Source organism: Bos taurus, chromosome 25, assembly GCF_002263795.3.
Source record: "Bos taurus isolate L1 Dominette 01449 registration number 42190680 breed Hereford chromosome 25, ARS-UCD2.0, whole genome shotgun sequence".
NCBI lineage: Eukaryota > Metazoa > Chordata > Mammalia > Artiodactyla > Bovidae > Bos > Bos taurus.
Window position 1 is genome coordinate 18,561,348 of NC_037352.1, and position 25,539 is coordinate 18,586,886.

At 38.2% G+C, this 25,539-nt stretch overlaps 1 protein-coding gene across 7 annotated transcripts in view; it reads left to right on the forward strand.

Annotated features, from left to right (window-relative positions):
* REXO5 (RNA exonuclease 5) overlaps positions 1-25,539 on the forward strand; it is a 70,021-nt gene that overhangs the window by 5,164 nt on the left and 39,318 nt on the right. For 6 of the 7 annotated variants that reach the window (XM_059881373.1, NM_001038154.2, XM_059881374.1 and 3 more), the window contains 7 exon segments: positions 3,707-3,819; positions 4,752-4,878; positions 5,995-6,091; positions 9,391-9,534; positions 19,961-20,049; positions 21,275-21,390; positions 25,383-25,521. In XM_059881373.1, coding sequence (XP_059737356.1) covers positions 3,707-3,819; positions 4,752-4,878; positions 5,995-6,091; positions 9,391-9,534; positions 19,961-20,049; positions 21,275-21,390; positions 25,383-25,521 — 825 coding nt within the window. 7 annotated transcript variants of the gene reach the window in all.

Sequence of the window (25,539 nt, forward strand, 5' to 3'; positions counted from 1 at the left end):
TTCAGGAGTTAGCAATATTGTCAAAATGTAAGGTATACGTGATTCAGTTCAGTTCAGTCGCTCAGTTCTGTCTGACTCTTTGCAACCCCATCAATCACAGCACACCAGGTCTCCCTGTCCATCACCATCTCCCAGAGTTCACTCAAACTCACGTCCATTGAGTCAGTGATGCCATCCAGCCATCTCATCCTCTGTCATCCCCTTCTCCTCCTGCCCCCAAACCCTCCCAGCATCAGAGTCTTTTCCAATGAGTCAACTCTTCGCATGAGGTGGCCAAAGTACTGGAGTTTCAGCTTTAGTATCATTCCTTCCAAAGAACACCCAGGGCTTATCTCCTTCAGAATGGACTGGTTGGATCTCCTTGCAGTCCAAGGGACTCTCAGGAGTCTTCTCCAACACCACAGTTCAAAAGCATCAGTTCTTTGAGACTCAGCTTTCTTCACAGTCCAACTCTCACATCCGTACATGACCACAGGAAAAACCATAGCCTTGACTAGACGGACCTTTGTTGGCAAAGTAATGTCTCTGCTTTTGAATATGCTATCTAGGTTGGTCATAACTTTCCTTCCAAGGAGTAAGCGTCTTTTAATTTCATGGCTGCAATCACCATCTACAGTGATTTTGGAGCCCCCAAAAATAAAGTCTGACACTGCATTTTTTCCCCATCTATTTCCCATGACGTGATGGGACCAGATGCCATGATCTGACCAGATGCCATGATATTCGTTTTCTGAATGTTGAGCTTTAAGCCAACTTTTTCACTCTCCCCTTTCACTTTCATCAAGAGGCTTTTTAGTTCCTCTTCACTTTCTGCCATAAGGGTGGTGTCATCTGCATATCTGAGGTTATTGATATTTCTCCTGGAAATCTTGATTCCAGCTTGTGCTTCTTCCAGCCCAGCGTTTCTCATGATGTACTCTGCATAGAAGTTAAATAAGCAGGGTGACAATATACAGCCTTGACATACTCCTTTTCCTATTTGGAACCAGTCTGTTGTTCCATGTCCAGTTCTAACTGTTGCTTCCTGACCTGCATATAGGTTTCTCAAGAGGCAGGTCAGGTGGTCTTGTATTCCCATCTCTTTGAGAATTTTCCATAGTTTATTGTGATCCACACAGACAAAGGCTTTGGCATAGTCAATAAAGCAGAAATAGATGTTTTTCTGGAACTCTCTTGCTTTTTCCATGATCCAGTGGATGTTGGCAATTTGATCTCTGGTTCCTCTGCCTTTTCTAAAACCAGCTTGAACATCTGGAAATTCACGGTTCACGTACTGCTGAAGCCTGGCTTGCAGAATTTTGAGCATGACTTTACTAGCGTGTGAGATGAGTGCAGTTGTGCGGTAGTTTGAGCATTCTTTGGCATTGCCTTTCTTTGAGTTTGGAATGAAAACTGACCTTTTCCAGTCCTGTGGCCACTGCTGAGTTTTCCAAATTTGCTGGCATATTGAGTGCAGCACTTTCACAGCATCATCTTTCAGGATTTGGAATAGCTCAACTGGAATTCCATCACCTCCACTAGCTTTGTTCATAGTGATGCTTTCTAAGGCCCACTTGACTTCACATTCCAGGATGTCTGGCTCTAGGTGAGCGATCACACCATCGTGATTATCTGGGTCGTGAAGATCTTTTTTGTACAGTTCTTCTGTGTATTCTTGCCACCTCTTCTTAATATCTTCTGCTTCTGTTAGGTCCATACCATTTCTGTCCTTTATCGAGCCCATCTTTGCCTGAAATGTTCCCTTGGTATCTCTAATTTTCTTGAAGAGATCTCTAGTCTTCCCTATTCTGTTGTTTTCCTCTATTTCTTTGCATTGATCGCTGAGCAAGGCTTTCTTATCTCTCCTTACTATTCTTTGGAACTCTGCACTCAGATGTTTATATCTTTCCTTTTCTCCTTTGCTTTTTACTTTTCTTCTTTTCACAGCTATTTGTAAGGCCTCCCTAGAGAGCCATTTTGCTTTTTTGCATTTCTTTTCCATGGGGGTGGTCTTTATCCCTATCTCCTGTACAATGTACATGATTATTTGACCAGGAATTTATTCTGAGAGAATAGACGTGCAAGGATGTCTATACAAGGGTCCTCATCATAATATTGTTTATAATTTAAACAAGTGTCATCAATTGGGAATTTTTTTTAGATAAGCTGTAAGTTTTTAGGTAAGTTGAGAGAGTGGACTATTATTAAAATTGACGTTTGTTATATTTAACAGCTATGGAAATATACTTACAGATTTCCCCCCCACCCCCCATACCAAGCGGCTTGCAGGGTCTCTTTTCCCTTACCAGGGATTGAACCCTGAGCTACAGCAATTACAGTTTGCCAAATCCTAACCAATAGACTTCCAGGGAACTCCTTCCCTGGGTTTTTTGTTTTTGTTTTTTGTTTTTTTTTGTGGTGGAGGGAGTTGGTTACAAAACAATGTAAAGTGTAATCCCTTGGGGACAGTATAAGATAGAGACGAAAAGAGTTTAAGCTTTGGAGCCTGCATTCTGATTTTGGTTCTGTACTTATCTGTCGTTCCTCCATTTCTTTATTTGTAAAATGGGGATAATAGTAGTGCCCACTTACAAAGAATTAAATGATTTAATAGATGGGGGTAAGAAGTGGGTAAGTGCTCAGCATTAGCTTTAAATAGTCACATGGGAAAATAGCAATAATAATAACTGGTGTTTACTTATCTTAGGGTATGTTGGGCACTGGCTTCAGTACATTACTCTTGCCTCAGTACATTACCTTGTTGGTTTTCCCAATAATTTCATAAGGTAGAATTATAATTATTCTGTAAATGAAAAAACCTTAGTCTTAGATCAAAGTACTTGTCCCTAACCTCTTAACATCTTACAGCACTTAGAATGGTAGAGCTTGGTATTTGACCTAGGTAGAGGAACTCTGGGGCTTGAACTCCTAACCACTGTTACTCTGAGGCCTCTCAGACCAAAAGGAAAATGATATGAGTTGTACTTGAATTGTACAAGTACAGGTGACTTATTTTCACCTATCTATTGTCAGTTTTACTCTTCTCTATTATTTGACTCTTTTTTAATAAGCGTGAATTACTTTAATAACTTTATGTAAGTACAAAGCTGTTTTAAGGAGAGGCTTAAAGTCTGATTCCTTTGCTTAGGCCACATTGGTCTTCTATGATCTGACTCCAACTTCACCTTCCTCTCATATCTCCATTGCTCTACGAAACATGCAGTCTTGTCTCCAGCCAAACCAAACTACGTATTTAGGCACAATGTTTCCTCCTACCCGGCTGACTCATACTTTCAAGGTCCAGTTCCATTATTTTCATCTCAGTTATGCTATCTCTAAAATTCTCCAAGCCCCCAAGACAGTTTTAGCCTCTTTGCTCCTTTATCTTTAGAACAGCACCTACATCTTAAATAGGAATTACCTGTTTCTGCATTTTTTCACCCTGGTAGAATGGGCTTCTTAAGAGCATATTTTATTCATCCTGCTATTACTAGCACGTAACAAGCTAGGGATATCTATAATTAAGGTTCTGTATCAGTGTTTATTAAATATCTCATTAATACTCATATCACAGGTTGTTTTAGACCTTCATTTCTAATTAATTAGAACCCTCCTTATGGTTATATTATGGTAAAATAATAAGAAACTAGAATATTTTAAAATTTGCCTTGTTTTTGTTGCTGTTGTTTATAACAATAATCTGTTATGCCCTGATTTACTTTTGCAGAAAGCTCGATTATCTACCGTTTTATTTGCTGAAAACTGTGAAGTAACCCATGGCCAGCTATGTGAATTGCTGAAGTATGCAGTTCTGGGCAAATCCAGCTTTCCTAAACCGAGGTATGAGATGAACTTTAGATGGATATAGACCTGAGGTTTCAAATTTGCATCTAGGGAACCATATCTGCCTGACATTTTTATTTGCCACCCAGAATGTCCTAATTTTTTAAACAAAATTACCAACAATTTAAATTGGAAATTCCTTTATAAAAATCCATATTTCTTGAAAAAATTCTGGCAACTGTCCCTATGAATAGTGGCCTCTCATTTTAGATGTATACTTCAATGTCCCACCTGGCCTGCTTCCCTTATTTATATTATCTGTCTGGCTGCTATAGGTATTTTAGTTTATAACCTCTGATGGAGACCTGATTGAAATAACATCATATATTAAAAATCCCAATCTTTTTTCTTCTCTACAAATCAAGGGCAAAGAGAATATGACTGTTTTGGTATCCTTAGTGCCATTATTAAATGTCTAATGAAAATTGTGTGTGTGTATGTACCAATAGAGAGATTTTCAGATGTATACTTCTGTCTGGGGGTGGGGTAGCTAAATACCTCAAAAACCCTCTTTGCATTAACAGATACTGCCATTGCTCTGTCACTTTATCTAAAACTGGCTTTCTTGAAGCCAGTCATGTGCTTACTTGCTTAGAAAGGATTGTAGAGCAGATTGGGATGTTGAAGGTAGCCTTTGTAAATTGAGCTTAGTTAGTTCCAGTTTAAAACACATCTTAATAGGATTTTGGATTTGAATTCATTGTGTTTCACTTGGTATTCTACTTGATTTGAATGAAATAAATAATTACCTCAAGAGATCTTTGTTTAAATTCTGTGCTATAATAGCTGTTCTTCATTTCCAGGCAGTCAGTGAGCAGTGATAAACTCTGAAAGTTGTTGCTCAGTGCTTTTTTCACACTGCCCTTCTGAATGCCTGTAACTGACTTAAAAGTTTCAGTCTTAGCTGTATTGGTTTGATTTTTCAACAGCTGGTGCCAGCTTTTTCACCAAAACCACCTGAAAAATGTGGTGGTTTTTATACTGCAGGGATTGAGTCAGCTACACTTTTACAAGTTCTATTTGGAATTTGGATTTCTCCGAAAGGCATTCAAACATGTAAGTCAAGAAAACTTTTTATTTGGACTTGAGTCAGGTTCTCACACTTCGCAACTAGTGCATATATTTCAAACTGTGCTGGTTGGCAGCCTGATTGAACAAGAAGTAGAAGTTGTAGAAAGCTAAAAAGGTTATGATTGATACCTTGTGTTGGGATTAGATTTGTCTCTGATGTTTTTCTTTTGGTAATCTAGGCAAAAATCTCAGATTGCAATCTGTAGTTCCTGGGCTGTAATCTATAGTTCCCAGATTGTAGTTGACATTGTCACATTTTATTTGGGCATCGGTGTTTTTTAAAATTGTAAAATTTATATAAAATCCATATTTCTTGGCCTCTCGACAATATCACAAGATTGAATTCCCTTAAAAAAGTATCTGGAGCTGAATAGCAGCTGTCTTCTTTAGAAAGGGCATGTACTCTTCATTTTCCCATAGCCTCCTCCATTCTTTATCAGACTGTTTCATCCATTTACCCTTGAGAGCATTTGAATTTGTTAGCCCTAACCTAATTCTCCTTGGGTCTTCATTTTCCTTTCTGCTTTAGTTTGTTGAATACTACTACCTATGTGCTCAGCCCTTTATTATTCATACTTAGCATGCATCATCTTTAATTCTCACAATAGTCTTATAAGAGATACTTTTTAAAATCCCATTTTATTCATAAGGAAACTGAGTAATGCATCCAAATTACAGCTAGTAAGTGGTTGAGCTGGAATTTAAGCCCAGGTGAGCCTGAGGCTTGAACTCTGAATCATCGCTTTTCTGTGTCGTTTTTACCTGGCATGTTATCCACTAAAGTAATGCATATGAAAGTGCTTTGAAAAATAAAGGGTACTTTGCTTTTCTGAGTTACATGTTTTTTAATGTTTGTTTCTTTAGTATAATGTATAGTCAGGGAAGCAAAGAAAATTGCTAGGGTTGGATAAATGGTATTTCACTTATTCAGTCATTTTTACACATTAAGGAAACAGTTCTCATTTTACAGTGCAAACAGTTAAGGTCCAGATTTTTCATAGCACTGAGCTGAGTCTACATAGCATAGCTCTGAGTCTAGACCTTTGACAGTATTTTAACTGCTTTCAAACATTTTTGTAAAAGCCTGTTATGTATTTTCAGAAATTCCGCATGCCTCCCCCTTCGTCTGATTTCCTAGCTGATATCATTGGGCTGCAAAAGAAACAAATAATTGGGAATCTGCCCAAAGCAATGGAAGGTATGATTATGACTCTGGTTTGATATCTGCTCATATGGATATGCTTTGTTGTTCTTTAGTCACTAAGTCATGTCCGACTCTTTGCCACTCCATAGACTGTAGCCTACCAGCCTCCTCTGTCCATGGATTTCTCAGGCAGGAATACTGGAGTGGGTTGCCATTTCCTTCTCTAGGGGGATCTTCCCGACCCAGGGATTGAACCCACCAGTTCCTGCCACATCTCCTGCACTGCAGGCAGATTCATTGCTGCTGAGCCACCAGGGAAGCCCTTGGATATGCTTACAAGTAGGTTTATCAGTCAAGTTTATTTTTGCAAACAACAAAACTCAACTCCAATTAAATTAAGCAGAAAAGCAATTTTGTGTGTGTGTGTTTAAGGAAAAAGAAAAGTATATTCCCTGCTTATCACTGACAGTAGATTCTTATCAATTACTGTGAATCATTTTTAAACTCACTGGGTCTTTGTACACACAAGTGTACAAATGGGAAGGAAGATCTTACCTCTTACTAATGAGGGGATGCTCACTAATATTACTCACAGTGGGGAATAGGCAAGTTTAGATGCTGGCCAGCTAAAGTATAAACATCCACAATAGCAGTGTTTTTTAGACTGGGTTGTGTCCCATTAGCAAGTTATAGCTGACCTTGTCTTTGGAGGGGCAAGGAGGTGAGTGATGGAATAGACCTTAACAGTTCATTGCAGATAGTAAGGTAAGTATTGTTCAAAATGCATTTTGTATGTGTATTCAGAAATAATTTAAATTATTGAATAGTTGCACTGAGGGAACATGAAAAAGTGGTGAGGAAAAACCAATGATTCCTTTCCATATTCTCCATGACTGTGTTTCCTATTATCTTCTATCTCAATAGCATCTAACTTCTTATTTTTGCATTGTTCCCCTTTCCTTCTTTCTAATAGATGTCCATATCAGACCTGCAACTTCGTTTAACTTGACATCTACTGTGTTTTGACATATTTGAGTGAATCACAGAGTAGTCATTATGAGATTCAAAACTCATGTAAAAGCATTGAGCTGTAAAAGAAAGGATGTAATCTGAAAAAAGAAATTGATATGATTGAAGAATATGGATTGTTGAGGGTGACTAGGGGTGGAGATGGAATAAGAGGAGATGTAGTAGTGAGAGATGAGGCTTGCTGCTACTGCTAAGTCACTTCAGTCGTGTCCGACTCTGTGTGACCCCAGAGACGGCAGCCCACCAGGCTCCCCTGTCCCTGGGACTCTCCAGGCAAGAACACTGGAGTGGGTTGCCTAGAGGTAGGTTTAAACTTTGTTTTGCAGGCTGTAAATGCCATGCTAATAATTTTGGGTTTATTCTGTAAGCATTGAGGAACTAGAGGGTTATAGCTAATTCTCTGTCCTAAGGATTTTGCTTCAGTTTCCCAACCAAAATATCAAAGTCCTTAAGTTATAGTCCATTAGATCATAGCACTTTGATCTTTCTTCACTTTAGTCTTTCTTTGAAATATTCATCTATTCTTCTCCAGTTTACCCACCTCTTCTGTGGATAACTCCTGCATCTTTAGCTTTGATGTCCCAAATTCCAGGCCTACATTTTCTCAGCTGCCTGATGGATGTTGCTACCTGGATACTCCATTGTACCTTCAGTCATAGCATAATTAAAAGCATTTTTTTTCTCCTTAAATAATAGACTTCCACCTTCAAATCCTCTTTTCTGTTAGTGTTGTTTTTCTCTAAGACACCAGTCTTGAATTTTAGAATTTCTTTTCTTTTGGCTCCCCATACCCAATCTGCATGATTCATTCCCTTTGCTATTAAGAATCTCTATTCAAATGTTACTTTATAAGAGATACGTTCCCTGATTGTAAAATATATGACATTAACCCTTTTTCTGCCCTAGCGCTGCCTTTCCTCCTTTACCTTATCCTCACCTGATATATTATGTATTTGTTTATTGTGCATCTTCTCAACTAGAATTTAGGAGAATTTGTTGATTTTGTTCATTGGGGAATCTACTGAGTAGAGCAATGCCAGGCATATAATAAGTACTCAGTAAATATTTTGTTGACTGAACTGAATTATTCTGTCACTATGCTTTATCAGTTTTTCTTCTGTAATGTTTCTTTTATCCTTTTTCTTCCATCCCTCCACCATCTTAATCCAGACTGTTTTTTTGCCAGAATTACTGCAAAGTCATTTTTCTCTCTACTACATTTTCTACATATCTTTGAGATTGATCTTTCTTAAAGTAGTGTTTGGTTATGCCACTTCCCTTCTCAGGAGCTTTCTGTTGCTCCAGAAGTCCAGACTCTTGAGCCTGAAATTCATAGTGGTCTACAGTTCACTTTTTCCCTCTTCTTTCAACTTGTTTCTTATACTGCTCTTCTACAAAGATCTTTTGTCCTCCCTGACTTGTCTAGTCATTACCTTACCAAGTTTGGTTTGTACATTTCTCTTACTTGGAATGCCCTCTTTTCTTATTTCTGATATTTTGGCTCTTTAGGTTGCCAGGACCAGATACTCATTTAGGCCACCTTAAGTGAGAGGGTATTATTTGAAGGATGCCTGTGGACTAGAAAGACATCAAGAATCTAAGTGCCTCTGGTGAAGACCTTTTCTTTATCCTTTTCATGGCATCTTAGCTTCTTTGTTTTCTGTTCTAACTGGTCTGTTCTCTGTATTTCTAGTTCAGTTTTGGAAGCAAGAAAGCTGATCAGCTTAGCTAATATCCTTATCCCTTTTGAGCATGGCAAGGAATATCAAGTTACTAGTCAGTTTATAGTTGGTTCCCTCTTTAGCCAGGTCCCCACTCTTAATCCAGTCAGTAACTGCTGCTTCTTAAAGAACAGGCTTGTGTTTGAGCAAGTGGTTAGGGGTGCAGTAGATTTATTAGGAGTGGCAGACACTGTAACAGACTAGTTTCAGTTCAGTTTAGTTGCTCAGTCATGTCTGACTCTTTGCATCCCCATGTACTGCAGTATGCCAGGCTTCCCTGTCCATCATTAACAGGCTAGTTTAATACAGCAGATATCTGAATTCTGCTCTTTAAGCCTAGACTCAGCTAGTCTTTTCCTCTCTTGAACCATTTCTGACTATCTCAGCCAGTGTATTCTCTCTTTCCCTTTTATAGCTTTTATTGTTACAACCCATTTGAGAGTTATTTTTGCTTTGTGTTCCTATAAATATATTAGAATGCAAGCTCCTTTAAAGTTGGGACTGGGTCTTATAAACCGTTTGATCTATACATCATTAAAAGACATGTCCTCTGAGGTCTTATAAACATACTTTATAACATATATGTGATTATCTTTATTTTAGGGTCTTTACCTTTTGCCAGCTCAAAAGTTAGCATCAACTTGCAGAAAGACCCCATCATTCAAAAGTATGGCTTTAAGAAAGTGGGCTTGACTAGATGCCTTCTCACAAAGGAGGAAATGAAAACATATCACTTTCCATTACAAGGTTGGTATAGATTTTATCCTGTGTTGGCAACAATGGAAGAATGTCTGTTAGTTTATTTAAAAATATTACTGTTGAAAGTTTGTTTTTATGCACTGCTTTCCAAGTGACTTATTCCATCCTCTATTAAAGAGGAAATACTTTAAGTGCAATGTTTCCTAAACTGTAGGATGTATACTGTGACTGATTTTAGGTAGTACATGAACATGACCTTAAATAACATTGAAATATTTTGTGGGAATAAAAAAAATTCCTTTTTTATTTTTCTTTCATTCCTTCTTAGTGTATTGAAATCAATATGTCTTTAACATTTTAATACTTCTGTAGTACTTCTAATATTCCTCCCACCCACCCCCACCTCCATTTTCTTTAATAAATAGGTCTAGGCTCAGAGCCTTGGTCAGTTATGTAGTAAGACTTTAATAAAAATTCTTTTATTTATTACCTCTTAATCACAGCAGTAATGTTATAATTTCTTAAAAATAAAATAAAGCCCTATTGAGATATAATTAACCTACCATACAGTTCACCCATTTAAAGTATACAATTTCAATAGTTTTTAGTATGTTTTAGTATGTTTGCAGATTTTGTCAACTATTGCCACAGTCAGTTTAGAACACTTTCATTACCCCAAAAGAAACCTTGTACTATCATTTCCTGCAATGTCCTTTAGCCCAAGGCAAATACTAATTACTCTCTGTTAATAGATTTACCTATTGTGAATGGAATTTACCTATTTATAAATGGAATCACACAATATGTGGTCTTTTGTAACTGGCTTTTTTAGCTCAGCATAAAATTTTCATGGTTTATCCATGTTGTAGCATGTATTATTATGTCATTTATTTTCATTCTAATGATATTCCATGTATGTTTATACATTTTATTTATCCAGTCATCAGTTGATGACATTTGAATTATTTATACTTTGGGGCTGTTGTGAATAATGCTACATCCAGATGAAAGTTTTTGCATGGGTATATGTTTTCATTTTTCTTAAGTATGTAGCAAGGGGTATATACCTACCAAATCCTATGGTAACTCTATGTTTATCCTTTTAAGAAAGTACCAGACTTTTTTTTTTTTTTCCTTTTTAAAAAATTTAAAATAATTTACTTATTTATTTATTTTAATTGGAGGCTAATTACTTTACAATATTGTGGTGGTTTTTGCCAAACATCAACATGAATCAGCCATGGGTGAATATGTGTCCTCCCATCCTGAACCCCCCTCACACATCCCTCCCTACCCCGTCACTCTGGGTTGACTTGGCTTCGAGTGCCCTGTTTCATGCATCAAACTTGCACCAGTCATCTGTTTTACATATCGTAATATACATGTTTCAATGTTATTCTCTCAAATTATCCCACCCTCGCCTTCTCCCACATAGTCCAAATGTCTGTTCTTTACATCTGTGTCTCTTTTGGTGTCTTGCAGATAGGGTCGTCATTACCGTCTTTATAAATCCCATATATATTCCATATAAATTACATATATACAGTGTTAATATACTGTATTGGTGTTTCTGTTTCTGACTTACTTCACTCTATATAATAGGCTCCAGTTTCATCCACCTCTTTAGAACTGACTCAAATGCATTAATTTTTTATAGCTGAGTAATATTCCATTGTGTATATGTACCACAGCTTCCTTATCCATTCTCTGCCGATGGACATCTAGGTTGCTTCCATGTCCTAGCTATTGTAAACAGTGCTGCAGTGAACATTGGGGTACATGTGTTTCTTTCAATTCTGGTTTCTTCGGTGTGTATGCCCAGCAGTGGAATTGCTGGGTCTGAGCCTGGTGGGCTGCTGTCTATGGGGTCGCACAGAGTTGGACACGACTGAAGTGACTTAGCAGCAGCAGCAGTAACATGGCAGTTCTGTTTCCAGTTTTTTAAAGGAATCTCAAAACTGTTCTCCATCGTGGCTGTACTAGTTTGTATTCCCACCAACAGTGTAAAAAGGTTCCCTTTTCTCCACACCCTCTCCAGCATTTATTGTTTGTAGGCTTCTTGATGGCAGCCATTCTGATCTGCATAAGATGATACCTCATTGTGGTTTTGATTTGCATTTCTCTAGTAATGAGTGATGTTGAACACTCATTCATATTTTCAGTTTTGTTAGCCATCTGTATGTCTTCTTTGGAGAAATGTCTGTTTAGTTCTTTGGCCCACTTTTTGATTGAGTCTTTTGTTTTTCTGGTATTGAGCTGCATGAACTGCTTATACATTTTAAAGATTAATTCTTTGTAAGTTGTTTCATTTGCTGTTATTTTCTCCCATTCTGAAGGCTGCCTTTTCACCTTGCCTATAGTTTCCTTCATTGTGCAAAAGCATTTAAGTTTAATTAGGTCCCATTTGTTGTTTTTTGTTTTTATTTCCATTACTCTGTGAGGTGGGTCATAGAGAATCTTGCTGTGATTTATGTCAGAGTGTTCTGCCTATGTTTTCCTCCAAGAGCTTTATAGTTTCTGGTCTTACATGAAGATCTTTAATCCATTTTGAATTTATTTTTGTGTATGGTGTTAGAAAGTGTTCTAGTTTCATTCATTTACATGTAGTTGACCAGTTTTCCCAGCACCACTTGTTAAAGAGATTGTGTTTTCTCCATTGTATATTTTGCCTCCTTTGTCAAAGATAAGGTGTCCATAGGTGTGTGGATTTATCTCTGGGCTTTCTGTTTTGTTCCATTGGTCTATCTTTCTGTCTTTGTGCCAGTACCATACTGTCTTGATGACTGTAGCTTTGTAGTATAGTCTGAAGTCAGGCAAGTTGATTCCTCCTGTTCCATTCTTCTTTCTCAAGGTTGCTTTGGCTATTTGAGGTTTTTTTGTATTTCCATACAAATTATGAGATTATTTGTTTTGCTTCTGTGAAAAATACCGTTGGTAGCTTGATAGGGATTGCATTTAATCCATAGATTAATTTGGGTAGCAAACTCATTTTCACTATATTGATTCTTCAATCCACAAACATGGTATTTCTCCATCTATTTGTGTCATCTTTGATTTCTTTCATCATTGTTTTATAGTTTTTTGTATATAGGTCTTTTGTTTCTTTAGGTAAATTTATTCCTAAGTATTTTATTCTTTTCATTGCAGTGGTGAATGGGATTGTTTCCTTAATTTCTCTTTTTGTTTCTTCATTGTTAGTGTATAGGAATGCAAGAGATTTCTGTGTGTTAATGTTATATCCTGCAACTTTACTATATCATTGATTAGCTCTAGTAATTTTCTGGTGGTGTCTTCAGGGTTTTCTATGTAGAGGTTTATGTCATCTGCAAACAGTGAGTTTTACTTCTTTTCCATTCTGGATTCCTTTTCTTTCTTTTTCTTCTGTGGCTGCTGCTGCTGCTGCTAAGTCACTTTAGTTGTGTCCGACTCTGTGCGACCCCATGGATGGCAGCCCACCAGGCTCCCCTGTCCCTGGGATTCTCCAGGCAAGAACACTGGAGTGGGTTGCCATTTCCTTCTCCATTGCATGAAAGTGAAAAGTGAAAATGAAGTCACTCAGTCATGTCCAATTCCCAGCAACGCCATGGACTACAGCCTATCAGGCTCCTCCGTCTATGGAATTGTCCAGGCAAGAGTACTGGAGTGGGGTGCCATTGCCTTCTCCATTGCTGTGGCTAGGGCTTCTGAAACTATGTTAAATAGTAGTGGTGAAAGTGGTGAACAAGACTTGTCTTGCTCCTGATTTTAGAGGAAATGCTTTCAATTTTTTGCCATTGAGGATAACGTTTACTATGGGTTTGTCATATATGGCTTTTATTATGTTGAGGTATGTTCCTTCTATGCCTGCTTTCTGGAGAGTTTTTTATCATAAATGAATGTTGAATTTTGTCAACGGCTTTCTCTACGTCTATTGAGATAATCATATAGTTTTTATCTTTCATTTTGTTAATATGGTATATCACATTGATTGATTTGTAAATATTGAAGAATCCTTGCATCTCTGGGATAAAGCCCACTTGGTCATGATGTGTGATCTTTTTAATATATTGTTGGATTCTGTTTGCTAGAATTTTGTTGAGGATTTTTGCATCTATGTTCATCAGTGATATTGGACTGTAGATTTCTTTTTCTGTGGCATCTTTGTCTGTTTTTGGTATTAGGATGATGGTGGCCTCATAGAATGAGTTTGGGAATTTACCTTCCTCTGCAATTGTCTAGAAGAGTTTGAGTAGGATAGGTTTTAGCACTTCTGTAATTTTTTGGTGGAATTCACCTGTTGAAGCCATCTGGTCCTGGGCTTTTGTTTGTTGGAAGATTTTTTATTACAGTTTTGATTTCCATGCTTGTGATGGGTCTATTAAGATTTCTTTTTCTTCTTGGTTCAGTTTTGGAAGGTTATACTTTTCTAAGAATTTGTCCATCTCTTCCAAGTTGTCCATTTTATTGGTATATAATTGCTCATGGTAGTCTCTTATGATTGTTTGTATTTCTCTGTTGTCTGTTGTGATTCTTCGTTTTCATTTCTAATTTTATTGATTTGATTCTTCTTTTTTTCTTGATGAGTCTGGCTAACAGTTTGTCTATTTACCTTCTCAAAGAACCCACTTTTAGTTTGTTGATCTTTGGTATAGTCTCCTTTGTTTCTTTTTCATTTATTTCTGCTCTGATTTTTATGATTTCTTTCCTTTTACTAACTTTGGGGTTCTTCTTTTCTTCTTTTCCTAGCTGCTTTAGGTATAAAGTTAGGTTGTTTATTTGATGTTTCTCTTCTTTTTTGAGGTAGGCTTATATTGCTGTGAACCTTCCTCTTAGCACTGCTTTTACTGAATCCCATAGGTTTTGGGTTGTTGTGTTTTCATTTTCATTTGTTTCTATGCATATTTTGATTTCCTTTTTGATTTCTTCCATGATCTGTTGGTATGCAAAAGTGTGTTGTTTAGCCTCCATATGTTTATATTTTTAAATAGTTTTTTCTTGTAGTTGACATCTCATCCTACTGCATTGTGATCATAAAAGATGCCTGAAATGATTTCAATTTTTTAAAATTTACCAAGGCTAGATTTGTGGCCCAGGATGTGATCTATCCTGGAGAATGTTCCGTGTGCACTTGAGAAAAAGGTGAAATTCATTATTTTTGGGTGAAATGCCTTATAGATATCAATTAGGTCTAACTGGTCTATTGTATCGTTTAAAGCTCGTGTTTCCTTGCTAATTTTCTGTTTGGTTGATCTGTCCATAGGTGTGAGTGGGGTAGTAAAGTCCCCCACTATTATTGTGGTACTGTTAATTTCCCATTTCATACTCATTAGCATTTGCCTAACATATTGAGGTGCTCCTATGTTGGTTGCATATATATTTATGATTGTTATATCTTCTTCTTGGATTGATCCTTCGATCATTATGTAGTGTCCTTCTTTATCTCTTATCATGGTCTTTATTTCAAGGTCTATTTTATCTGATATGAGTATTGCTACTCCTGCTTTCTTTTGGTCTCCATTTGTATGAAATAACTTTTTCCAGCCCTTCACTTTCAGTCTGTATGTGTCCCTTGGTTTGAGGTGGGTTTCTTGTAGACAACATAAAAAAGGGGTCTTGTTTTTTTATCCATTTGGCCAGTCTTTGTCTTTTGGTTGGAGCATTTAACCCATTTACATTTAACGTAATTATTGATAAGTATGATATCATTACCGTTTACTTTGTTGTTACGGGTTCATTTTTATAAACCTTTTCTGTGTTTCCTGTCTAGAGAAGATACTTTAACATTTGTTGAAGAGCTGGTTTGGTGGTGCTGAATTCTCTCAGCTTTTGCTTGTCTGTAAAGCTTTTAATTTCTCCTTTATATCTGAATGAGATCCTTGCTGGGTAGAGTAATCTTGGTTGTAGGTTATTCTCTTTCATAACTATGTCCTGCTATTCACTTCTGGCTTGAAGAGTTTCTATTGAAAGATCATCTGTTATCCTTATGGGATTCCTCTTGTGTGTTATTTGTTGCTTTTTCCCTTGCTGCTTTTAATATTTGCTCTTTGTGTTGATCTTTGTTAGTTTGATTAATATGTGTCTTGGGGTGTTTTGTCTTGGGTTTATCCGGTTTGGGACTCTCTGAGTTTTTTGGACTTGGGTGGCTATTTCCTTCCCCATTTTGGAAAGTTTTTGACTGTTATCGCCTCAAGTGTTTTCTTATGCCCTTTCTTTTTGTCTTCTTCTTCTGGGACACCTATGATTCGAATGTTGGGGTGTTTAATATTGTCCTAGAGGTCTCTGAGGTTGTCATCATTTAATTCTTTTTTCTGTTTTCCTCTCTGCTTCATTTATTTCCACCATTCTGTCTTCTACCTCACTTATCCTCTCTTCTGCCTCAGTTATTCTACTGTTTGTTCCCTCCAGAGTGCTTTTAATCTCAGTTATTGCATTGTTCATTATTAATTGACTCTTCCTTATTTCTTCTAGGTCTTTGTTAAATATTTCTTGTATCTTCTCAATCCTTGTCTCTAGTCTACTTATCTGTAACTCCATTTTGTTTTCAAGATTTTGGATCATCCTTACCGTCATTCTGAATTCTTTTTCAGGTAGACTCCCTATCTCCTCCTCTTTGGTTTGTCATGTTCCTTCACCTGCTGAATATTTCTCTGCCTTTTTGTTCTGTTTAGATTACTGTGTTTGGGGTGCCCTTTCTGCAGGCTGGAAGTTTGTGGTTCCTCTTAATTGCGAAGTCTGCTCCCTGTGGATGGGGTTGGAACAGTGGCTTGTCAAGTTTTTTTGGTTTGGGGAACTTGCATCTGGGTTCTGGTGGGTGGAGCTGGATCTCTTCTCTCTGGAGTGCAATGAAGTGTCCAGTAGTGAGTTTTGTAGTGTCTTTGGGTTTGGCATGGCTTTGGGCAGCTCGTCTTTTAATGTTCAGGGTTGTGTTCCTGTTTTTCTGGAGAATTAGTGTGGTGTGTCTTGGACTAGAACTTATTGGCTCTTGGTTGGAACTTGGTTTCAGTGTAGTTGTGGAGACTTTTGGGTGAGCTCTTGTCTATTAATGTTTCCTGGAGTCAAGAGTTCTCTGATGTTCTAAAGTTTTGGAGTTAAGCTTCCTGCCTCTGGCTTTCAGTCCTTCTCTTACTGTAGCCTCAAGACTTCTCCTTCTGTACAGCACAGAAGATAAAACCCTTAGGTTAATGGTGAAACAATTCTCCATAGCCAGGGACACCAGGGAGATTCACAGAGTTATGTAGAGAAGAGAAGATGGAGGAAGGAGATAGAGTTGACCTTGAGGAGAAAAGGGAGAGTCAAAGGGGAAAGACCAAGCAAGCCAGTAATCAAATCCCTAAGTGAAAATGGATACTGAAGACTAGATTCTTAAAGGTACAGATTTGCTAACAAATATCAAGAAGCAAAGATTAAAAACCTAGAATAGAGGTTAGACTCTCATAAGTACAATATAAAAAATACAAAACAAAATCAATCACAAAAATTAAAAAAAATTATATATATGGAATTTTTTTTTAAACTAGGTTTTTTTTTTTAAGAAAGGTAATAGTAGGCTATAAAAATGAAAGTTAAAGGAGTAATAAAGAACTAAAATTTTTTTAAAAATTAAGAATTGATAATAGTAAAAATATATCTAGGAATTTCTGTGGAGCTGTTGTGAGCAGTGTGGGGTCAGTTCAGTTTCAAATAGTCCCTTGTTCCAGCTTGTACTTGTTCTCAAGTTCTACAGGTGCCCCTCAAATGTGCACAGTCCCAGTATTAACTGCTGAGTTTTAGTCTGATGCACCTGTCACTTCCAGAGTGGATCCTCCTTCTTTATTTTGGCTTCCTCTGTTTGCAGATCTCTTCAGTGTATAATCTCTGCCCTGACACAGTGGTCAAAGGTGGCCACTTATAAATAAGTGGCTCACTTGTTCAGTTGTGTTGTGGGGAGGAAGGGACATTGCAAACAAATACTGCTGGCATGTGTGGGGAGTGCTCATGGTGGATGGACCACACTGGGTTTGCCACAGTCCAAGGTGGCATGTACTTCCCGGGTCTATACTTCTCAGGCTCCAGGGTGCTCTGCAAGGGCGCTGTCCCAAGTGGGCCCTGCATTCCATGCAGTTCCCAGGTCTAAACTGCTCAGGTTCTTGGGTTCTCCATGGGGGGACAGACCCAGATGGGCTGTGCGTTTTGTGCCCTTCCAAGGTCCAAGCAGCTTATGCGAGACCTGGTGCTTGGCTACTACACTGTCCCAGGTGGGCTGTGTGTCTTATTCACCTCCCAGGTCCTGGCTGCTTGGTTTCCCAGGTGTGCAGTGAGAGACAGTCCCAGATATGCCATGTGTCTCCTCTGGGGAGCTGATCTCAGGCTGTGCTACTCCTGGCAGATGTCAACCGTCCAGGATCCCAGGAAGACATGGTTAGCAACTGGGAGCCTGCTCAGTTTGTTGGAAGATGTCTCTGGGGCCAAGATTGCAGCAGCCCCTTGCCTTCCAGCTCTGGCTATTACATGCCTATCTCTCTGCCTTCAGGGAGAGAGAGCCCTATACAGCAGCCAGCAGCTAGCTTGCTGTCCTTTGGTATTTGCTCAATCCTTTGTTATGTGAGCACACCAGGGGTCACCATGTGGTGTTAGAGCCTTTTGAGGGAAAGTTCTTTTTTTTTTTTGTCTCTGTGGAGCCCATGGTTTGGGTTGCTGTCTCACATTAGCTCCCTCAGATTGTCTTCAGGGAATTCAGGCCCAGTCCTCGGCATGAGCCTCTATGCCACTTCTCCATCTCCACTTGTAGTTGCAGTTAGGCACATATTCTGTGGGTTTTGTTTTTTTTTTTTCTCCTGGTTGTGTTGCCCTCTAAGATTCCAAAACTCCCCACAGACATGCCCGTGAGAGGGTTTCCTACTGTTTGGAAACTTCTCCTCCTTCGTGACTCCCTCCCTAGGATGGGTCTCCATCCCTAAATCTTCTGTCTCTGTTTCTGTCTTATATTTTGTCCTACCTGCTTTCAAAGAGATTGGACTGCCTTTGTGGGTGCCTGGTGTCCTTCACAGTGTTCAGAAGTTGTTTTGTAGAAGTTGCTCAACATTCAAATGATCTTTTGATTAATTAGTCGGGGAGAAAGTGGTCTCCCCATCCTATTTCTCCTCTATCTTTGGACCGCTTCCCCCCAAACTGTTTTACAAGGCAGCTGCACCATTTTACATTCCCTCCAGCAATGTATAAGGTTTCCAATTTCTGCACATCCTTACCAACACTTGTTATGCTCTTTTTGATTATACCCATCCTAATGTGAATTAGTATCTCGTTGTGATTTTGGTTCGTATTTCTCTGATAGCTGATGATATTGAGCATCTCATTGTATGCTTATTGGCCATATGTATATCTTTTCAGATCCTTTGTCCATTTTTTAATTGGTCTGTCTTTTTTTATTACTGGAGATCTTTTTGTATTCTGGATACATACATTTCCTTTTAAAATAGATTTACTTAAAGTAAAAAAGCTATTTGTAAGATGGAGTTAACAGTTCATATATCATAGGATTGCCATGAAGATTGAGTTAATGTACCGAAAAAGCTTAGCATGGGGCACATAGTGCTTTAAAAGTTATTTTGTGGTATTATTGATACTAATACTACAGATAAGGAGGTCAGCAAGTACCATGTCTCCAAGATTTGAGAATATTCCTTTCGGGTTAGACTTTTTTGATTCTTTTAATTGTAATCAGTTGGAAATTTCAAGGTACTATGACATAGAAACTGGTCAAAGCTTTTCATACTCCCCTTAGTTTCTTGTCAGATAAAATCTAAGTGTTACCTTTAACTGTTTCAGCCTCTCTCTGAAGGTAGGAATCTTCAGTGATTCAGACACTTTTGGGCTTCTCAGATGAATGTGCCTGATTTATTGACTTAGGAAGGGGTATCCTAAGCCTATATCTGAGTCTCTAGGGAATTTTCAGGCTGGGAGTCTAGAAAATGCGGCACATTTCTAAAAAGAGATCTCAGAGAAATTTTAAGGGTAAGGTTGAGTACTAGAGTGTATATGGTGAATGTTAGTTAAACTTTCGACCTTCAGTGAAATCTTTTTAGATCTCTGCTATGGTGGAATTTCATTCCTTCTTTTTCTTGTTTGTTTAGGAAAGAAAAATACCACATACAGTCATTTGCATACTTTATTCATCCTCTGTTAGTGCATATATGGAAAAGGTCCCATGACTTTGGATTTAGGTACAATTTGTTATTACTAATAAGGAGGAAAAAATTGTTACTTGGTAACTGCAAGGAAGTCTAGGCCCTAGTATCCCCAATAACAGCAGCCTACATTATTCTCCCCAAATATAAAAATGAGTAGATGGATAAAAAATTAAGGACAGAAATTATCTCATTTAATCTTCATATTTCAGGTGTCTAACATAGTGAAATGCCCCACAAATGTGGAGTCTCAGTTTTCCCTGAATAAATATAGGAGTGATATTTACCATTTCTAGTTCTAAAGGTAAATGTTTTATTCCTTTTCCTCCTAGGTTTTCTTGACTGTGAAAACTTTGTACCTACCAAATGTAATGGTTCTGTAACAGACAACAGTCCTCTCTTTGGCCTTGACTGTGAAATGGTAAGTGCTACTTTTGATTTTCAACTGGAGTGTTGCACACTAGGGTCTAGTTATCTTGATTGTGTTCAGTTCTAGCATTCGGTTTAAATAACTGAAAGTGGACCCATTTCATCACGTTTTAGGAAAAGTGAATCTTTGCTTCAGGATAAGGAATAAATATCACATAAGTTTTCTAACTAGTCAATCTAATTTTTGATTATTACTCGAAGTTGATTGCTTCTTTTTTTTTTTTTCTGCACTGAGTGTTGCTGTGTGCAGGCTTTCTCTAGTTGCAGCGAGCAGGGACTACTCTGTAGTTGGAGTCCAAGGGCTTCTTGTGGTGGCTTATCTTGTTGCAGAACATAGACTTTAGGGCACATGAGCTTCAGCAATTGGAGTTCTTGGGCTTAGTTACTCCATAGCAGCATGTGGAATCTTCTCAGACCAGGGACCAAACCCATGTCCCCTGCATTGGCAGGCGAATTCTTAATCACTAGACTACCAGTTGAAGTCTGCTTCTGTCTTTTGCACAGGTTTTTTGTCATTGTTGTCTTGAAGACTTGCCTCAATTACCATTGGTTTGACTTGGTTTTACACATTTGAGATTAGAAGAAGGACTTCCCTGCTTCAGCTTCCTTTGTGTTTTACTTTGTCTAAACCTCCTTTCAAATGCTGTGTATTCCCTCTCACTTAGTGCTCAAGTAATAGTTTCTCAACTCTTAACAGTGGATAAGATCTAAGGATTTGGAGTCATATCAGGGTGTGTATTCTGGCCTTGCCTGTCTCCTTGGACAAACTAATTCCCTAATTCTTCCTCTGCAAAGTGAGGATAATGTTAGAGGCTATTTCATGGGGTTATTATGAGATGGTATATAAAATACCTAGTATTGCATTAGATAATAGTGCATGCTAATAAAAATTACTTTGTAGTGATACTTAGCATGATACTGGGTTGTAGTACACAGTAAGTGGTACAATTATAATTGATGTTATTGTTTCTGTCCCTCTTAAGCACATCCTTCCCAGAAAAATAGTACTGTGTTGGTTATCTTTAGCTATAATAATGTTCAGCAGCCTGCCTAGCTTTAATTTCATTCATATTGGATCTTCTAGTCAGCAAACAGCTGTACTGTTGTCTCAGGGACCCCAGTAGATTTGAATACATGACAGCTGATATAGTCTTAAATAATGAGAGAAAGCAAGAGCTTCCACAGTTTAGCAGCCTAACTACATCCTAATCTTTCAGTGCCTTACATCCAAGGGAAGAGAACTAACACGTATCTCACTGGTTGCTGAAGGAGGCGGCTGTGTTATGGATGAACTTGTTAAACCTGACAACAAGATTGTGGACTACCTCACCAGGTATTTTTAACCCTGCCTCCAGCTCTCAATAGATGTCAGACTAGAGTGGAATGAGACTTACCAGGAATACCCTGTAGCTTCTGTTTAGTTAATTATTATCTCAATTCAGTTCACTTGCTCAGTCGTGTCTGACTCTTTGCGACCCCATGAATCGCAGCACGCCAGGCCTCCCTGTCCATTACTCCCGGAGTTCACTCAGACTCACGTCCATCGAGTCAGTGATGCCATCCAGCCATCTCATCCTCTGTCATCCCCTTCTCCTCCTGCCTCCCATCCCTCCCAGCATCAGAGTCTTTTCCAATGAGTCAGCTCTTCGCATGAGGTGGCCAAAGTATTGGAGTTTCAGCTTTAGCATCATTCCTTCTAAAGAAATCTCAGGGCTGATCTCCTTCAGAATGGACTGGTTGGATCTCCTTGAAGTCCAAGGGACTCTCAAGAGTCTTCTCCAACACCACAGTTCAAAAGCATCAATTCTTCAGTGCACAGCCTTCTTCACAGTCCAACTCTCACATCCATACATGACCACAGGAAAAACCATAGCCTTGACTAGACGAACCTTTGTTGGCAAAGTGATGCCTCTGCTTTTCAATATGCTATCTAGGTTGGTCATAACTTTCCTTCCAAGGAGTAAGCGTCTTTGAATTTCATGGCTGCAATCACCATCTGCAGTGATTTTGGAGCCCCCAAAAATAAAGTCTGACACTGTTTCCACTGTTTCTCCATCTATTTCCCATGAAGTGATGGGACCAGATGCCATGATCTTAGTTTTCTGAATGTTGAGCTTTAAGCCAACTTTTTCACTCTCCACTTTCACTTTCATCAAGAGGCTTTTGAGTTCCTCTTCACTTTCTGCCATAAGGGTGGTGTCATCTGCGTATCTGAGGTTATTGATAATTTCTCTCAGCAATCTTGATTCCAGCTTGTGTTTCTTCCAGCCCAGCGTTTCTCATGATGTACTCTGCATATAAGTTAAATAAGCATGGTGACAATATACAGCCTTGACATACTCCTTTTCCTATTTGGAACCAGTCTGTTGTTCCATGTCCAGTTCTAACTGTTGCTTCCTGACCTGCATACAAATTTCTCAGGAGGCAGGTAAGGTGGTCTGGTATTCCCATCTCTTTCAGAATTTTCCACAGTTTATTGTGAGCCACACAGTCAAAGGCTTTGGCATAGTCAATAAAGCAGAAATAGGTGTTTTTCTGGAACTCTCTTGCTTTTTCCATGATCCAATGGATGTTGGCAATTTGATCTCTGGTTCCTCTGCCTTTTCTAAAACCAGCTTGAACATCAGGAAGTTCACAGTTCACATACTGCTGAAGCCTGGCTTGGAGAATTTTGAGCATGACTTTACTAGCGTGTGAGATGAGTGCAATTGTGCGGTAGTTTGAGCATTCTTTGGCATTGCCTTTCTTTGGGATTGGAATGAAAACTGACCTTTTCCAGTCCTGTGGCCACTGCTGAGTTTTCCAAATTTGCTGGCATATTGAGTGCAGCACTTTCACAGCATCATCTTTCAGAATTTGGAATAGCTCAACGGGAATTCCATCACCTCCACTAGCTTTGTTCGTAGTGATGCTTTCTAAGGCCCACTTGACTTCACATTCCAGGATGTCTGGCTCTATTATTATCTACTGCTGCTGCTGCTAAGTGGCTTCAGTCGTGTCTGACTGTGCGACCCCATAGACGGCAGCCCACCAGGCTCCCCCGTCCCTGGGATTCTCCAGGCAAGAACACTGGAGTGGGTTGCCATTTCCTTCTCCAATGCATGAAAGTGAAAAGTGAAAGTGAAGTCGCTCAGTCGTATCCGACTCTTAGCGACCCCATGGAGAGCAGCCTACCAGGCTCCTCCATCCATGGGATTTTCCAGGCAAGGGTACTGGAGTGGGGTGCCATTGCCTTCTCCATATTATTATCTACTTACTATCAAAGAAAAGGCTGGGGTACCACAACTGTAAATTTTAATACTGAAATTGTACGATGTTGGTATATAATGCTCTTATCATTCTTGCACTTTAATTTTCCTTTGACTTTATTATTTTTTTTTTTTAATTTTCCTATGACTTTAAATCACCAGAATATTATCTTCCTTGTCATGGAATCTGACAGTTGTAGCAACTGCCAAATATCTTTGCTCTCTGATAAGACCCCATCTGAAAAATCTATAAATCATCTTTTGGTTGTCAAATGATCTTAGACCTTAATCTCCCTTGGCCCCAGAAACTAAAATGAAACTAAGTTTTTCCACAGCAGAAATTTGAAGTTAAAAATTTTTTTTTATCATTCCAAAGATAAGCATGCAGTTTCAGAATATACACAGTACTGTGATTAGGCAAAGAAAAGCCAGGAAATATTACTGTTGTTGCCCATTGTAGTTACATCTATCAGTTCATGCTCACTTAGGCACAGAGAGGCCATGATAATGATAAAGACTGCCCTATTAGTAACAAGACAATTACACGATATTGTTAGGGAACAGTCATATGTAACAAAGCTGTATGTATAAACATGTTTGTCATAGTATTGCAAAAATATGGGAATATAAATGTAGGGGGTTGGTTAAAATGAAAATGGGGGGTTGGTTAAAATGTTATATCTACTCTAACCATTTAAAAGGATGTGCTGAAATAGATTTATTGATATGAAAACTTGTTCCTGACATATAGAAAGTGTTATGTTTATATTATACAGTAATATGCATTATGATATCCCATGTGGCTTGTGGCATCTTAGTTCCCCAATCAGGGATCAAATCTGGCCCACTGCAGTGAAAGCAGGGAATCTTAACCTCTGAACCACCAGGGTAGTCCCATGATAACATTTTAAAATTGTTATTTATTTATTTATTTTTAGTTGGAGGACAATTGCTCTACAATATTGTGTTGGTTTTTGCCATACATCAACATGAGTCAGCCATAGGCACACATATGTCCCCTTCCTTGTGAATCTCTCTCCCACCTTCTACCTCATCCCATCCTACTAGGTAGTCACAGAACACTGGATTTGCACTCCCTTTATTATACAGCAGATACCCATCAGCAATCTATTTTACATATGGTAATATATATGTTTCCATGCTACTCTCTATTCAACCCACACTCTCCTTTTCACCATGTCCACAAGTCTGTTCTTTATGTCTGTGTCTCCATTGCTGCCCTGCAAATAGGTTCAACAGTACCATATTTCTAGATTGTATACATATGAATTAATATATGATATTTGTTTATCTTTTTCTGACTTACTTCACTCTGTATAATAGACTCTATGTTCATCCACCTCATTAGAACTGACTCAAATGCATTCATTTTTATGGGTGAATAATATTCCATTCTATATATGTATCACACCTTCTTTATCCATTCATCTGTCCATGAACATCTTAAGTTGCTTCCATGTCCTATCATAAATAGTGCTGCAATGAACATTTGGGGTATATGTGTCTTTTTCAATTATGGTTTTCTTAGGGTTATATGCCTAGTAATGGGATTGTTGAGTCCTATGGTAGTTTTATCTCTAGTTTTTTAAGGTATCTCCATACTGTCTTCCATAGGGGCTGTATCAATTTATATTCCTACCAACAGTACAAAAGTGTTCCTTTTCTCCATACTCTCTCCAGGATTTATTGTTTGTAGATTTTTGGATGATGGCCATTCTGACAGGTGCATTTCTCAAATAATGAGCCATGTTGAGCACTTTTTCATGTGCTTATTAGCCATTGCATTTTTATAAAAATGAAACATACATGAATATATATGTATCAAAAAATATGAAAGGGTATTAAAGTGTAAAAAGTGATCTCTGGGTAGTGGGATTATAGGCAGTTTTTAATTTCTTCTTTGTTTATTTTCAGTCTTATTACACTGAGCATTTATTAATGTTTTATCAATTTTTTAAAATATTCTTTTCGAAGTAGCTTTCCAGGGAGGGAAACTTAGTAATATCCTGGTTTGTCTATTTCTCTGTTTTTTTTTTTTTGTTGTTGTTGTTTAAAGTTTCTCTGGAATCACAAAGAAGATTCTTAACCCAGTGACAACCAAACTCAAAGATGTACAGAGACGGTTGAAGATCCTTCTTCCTCCTGATGCTGTCTTAGTGGGCCACTCCTTAGATTTAGATCTCAGAGCACTGAAAGTGAGTATCTGATTTAGG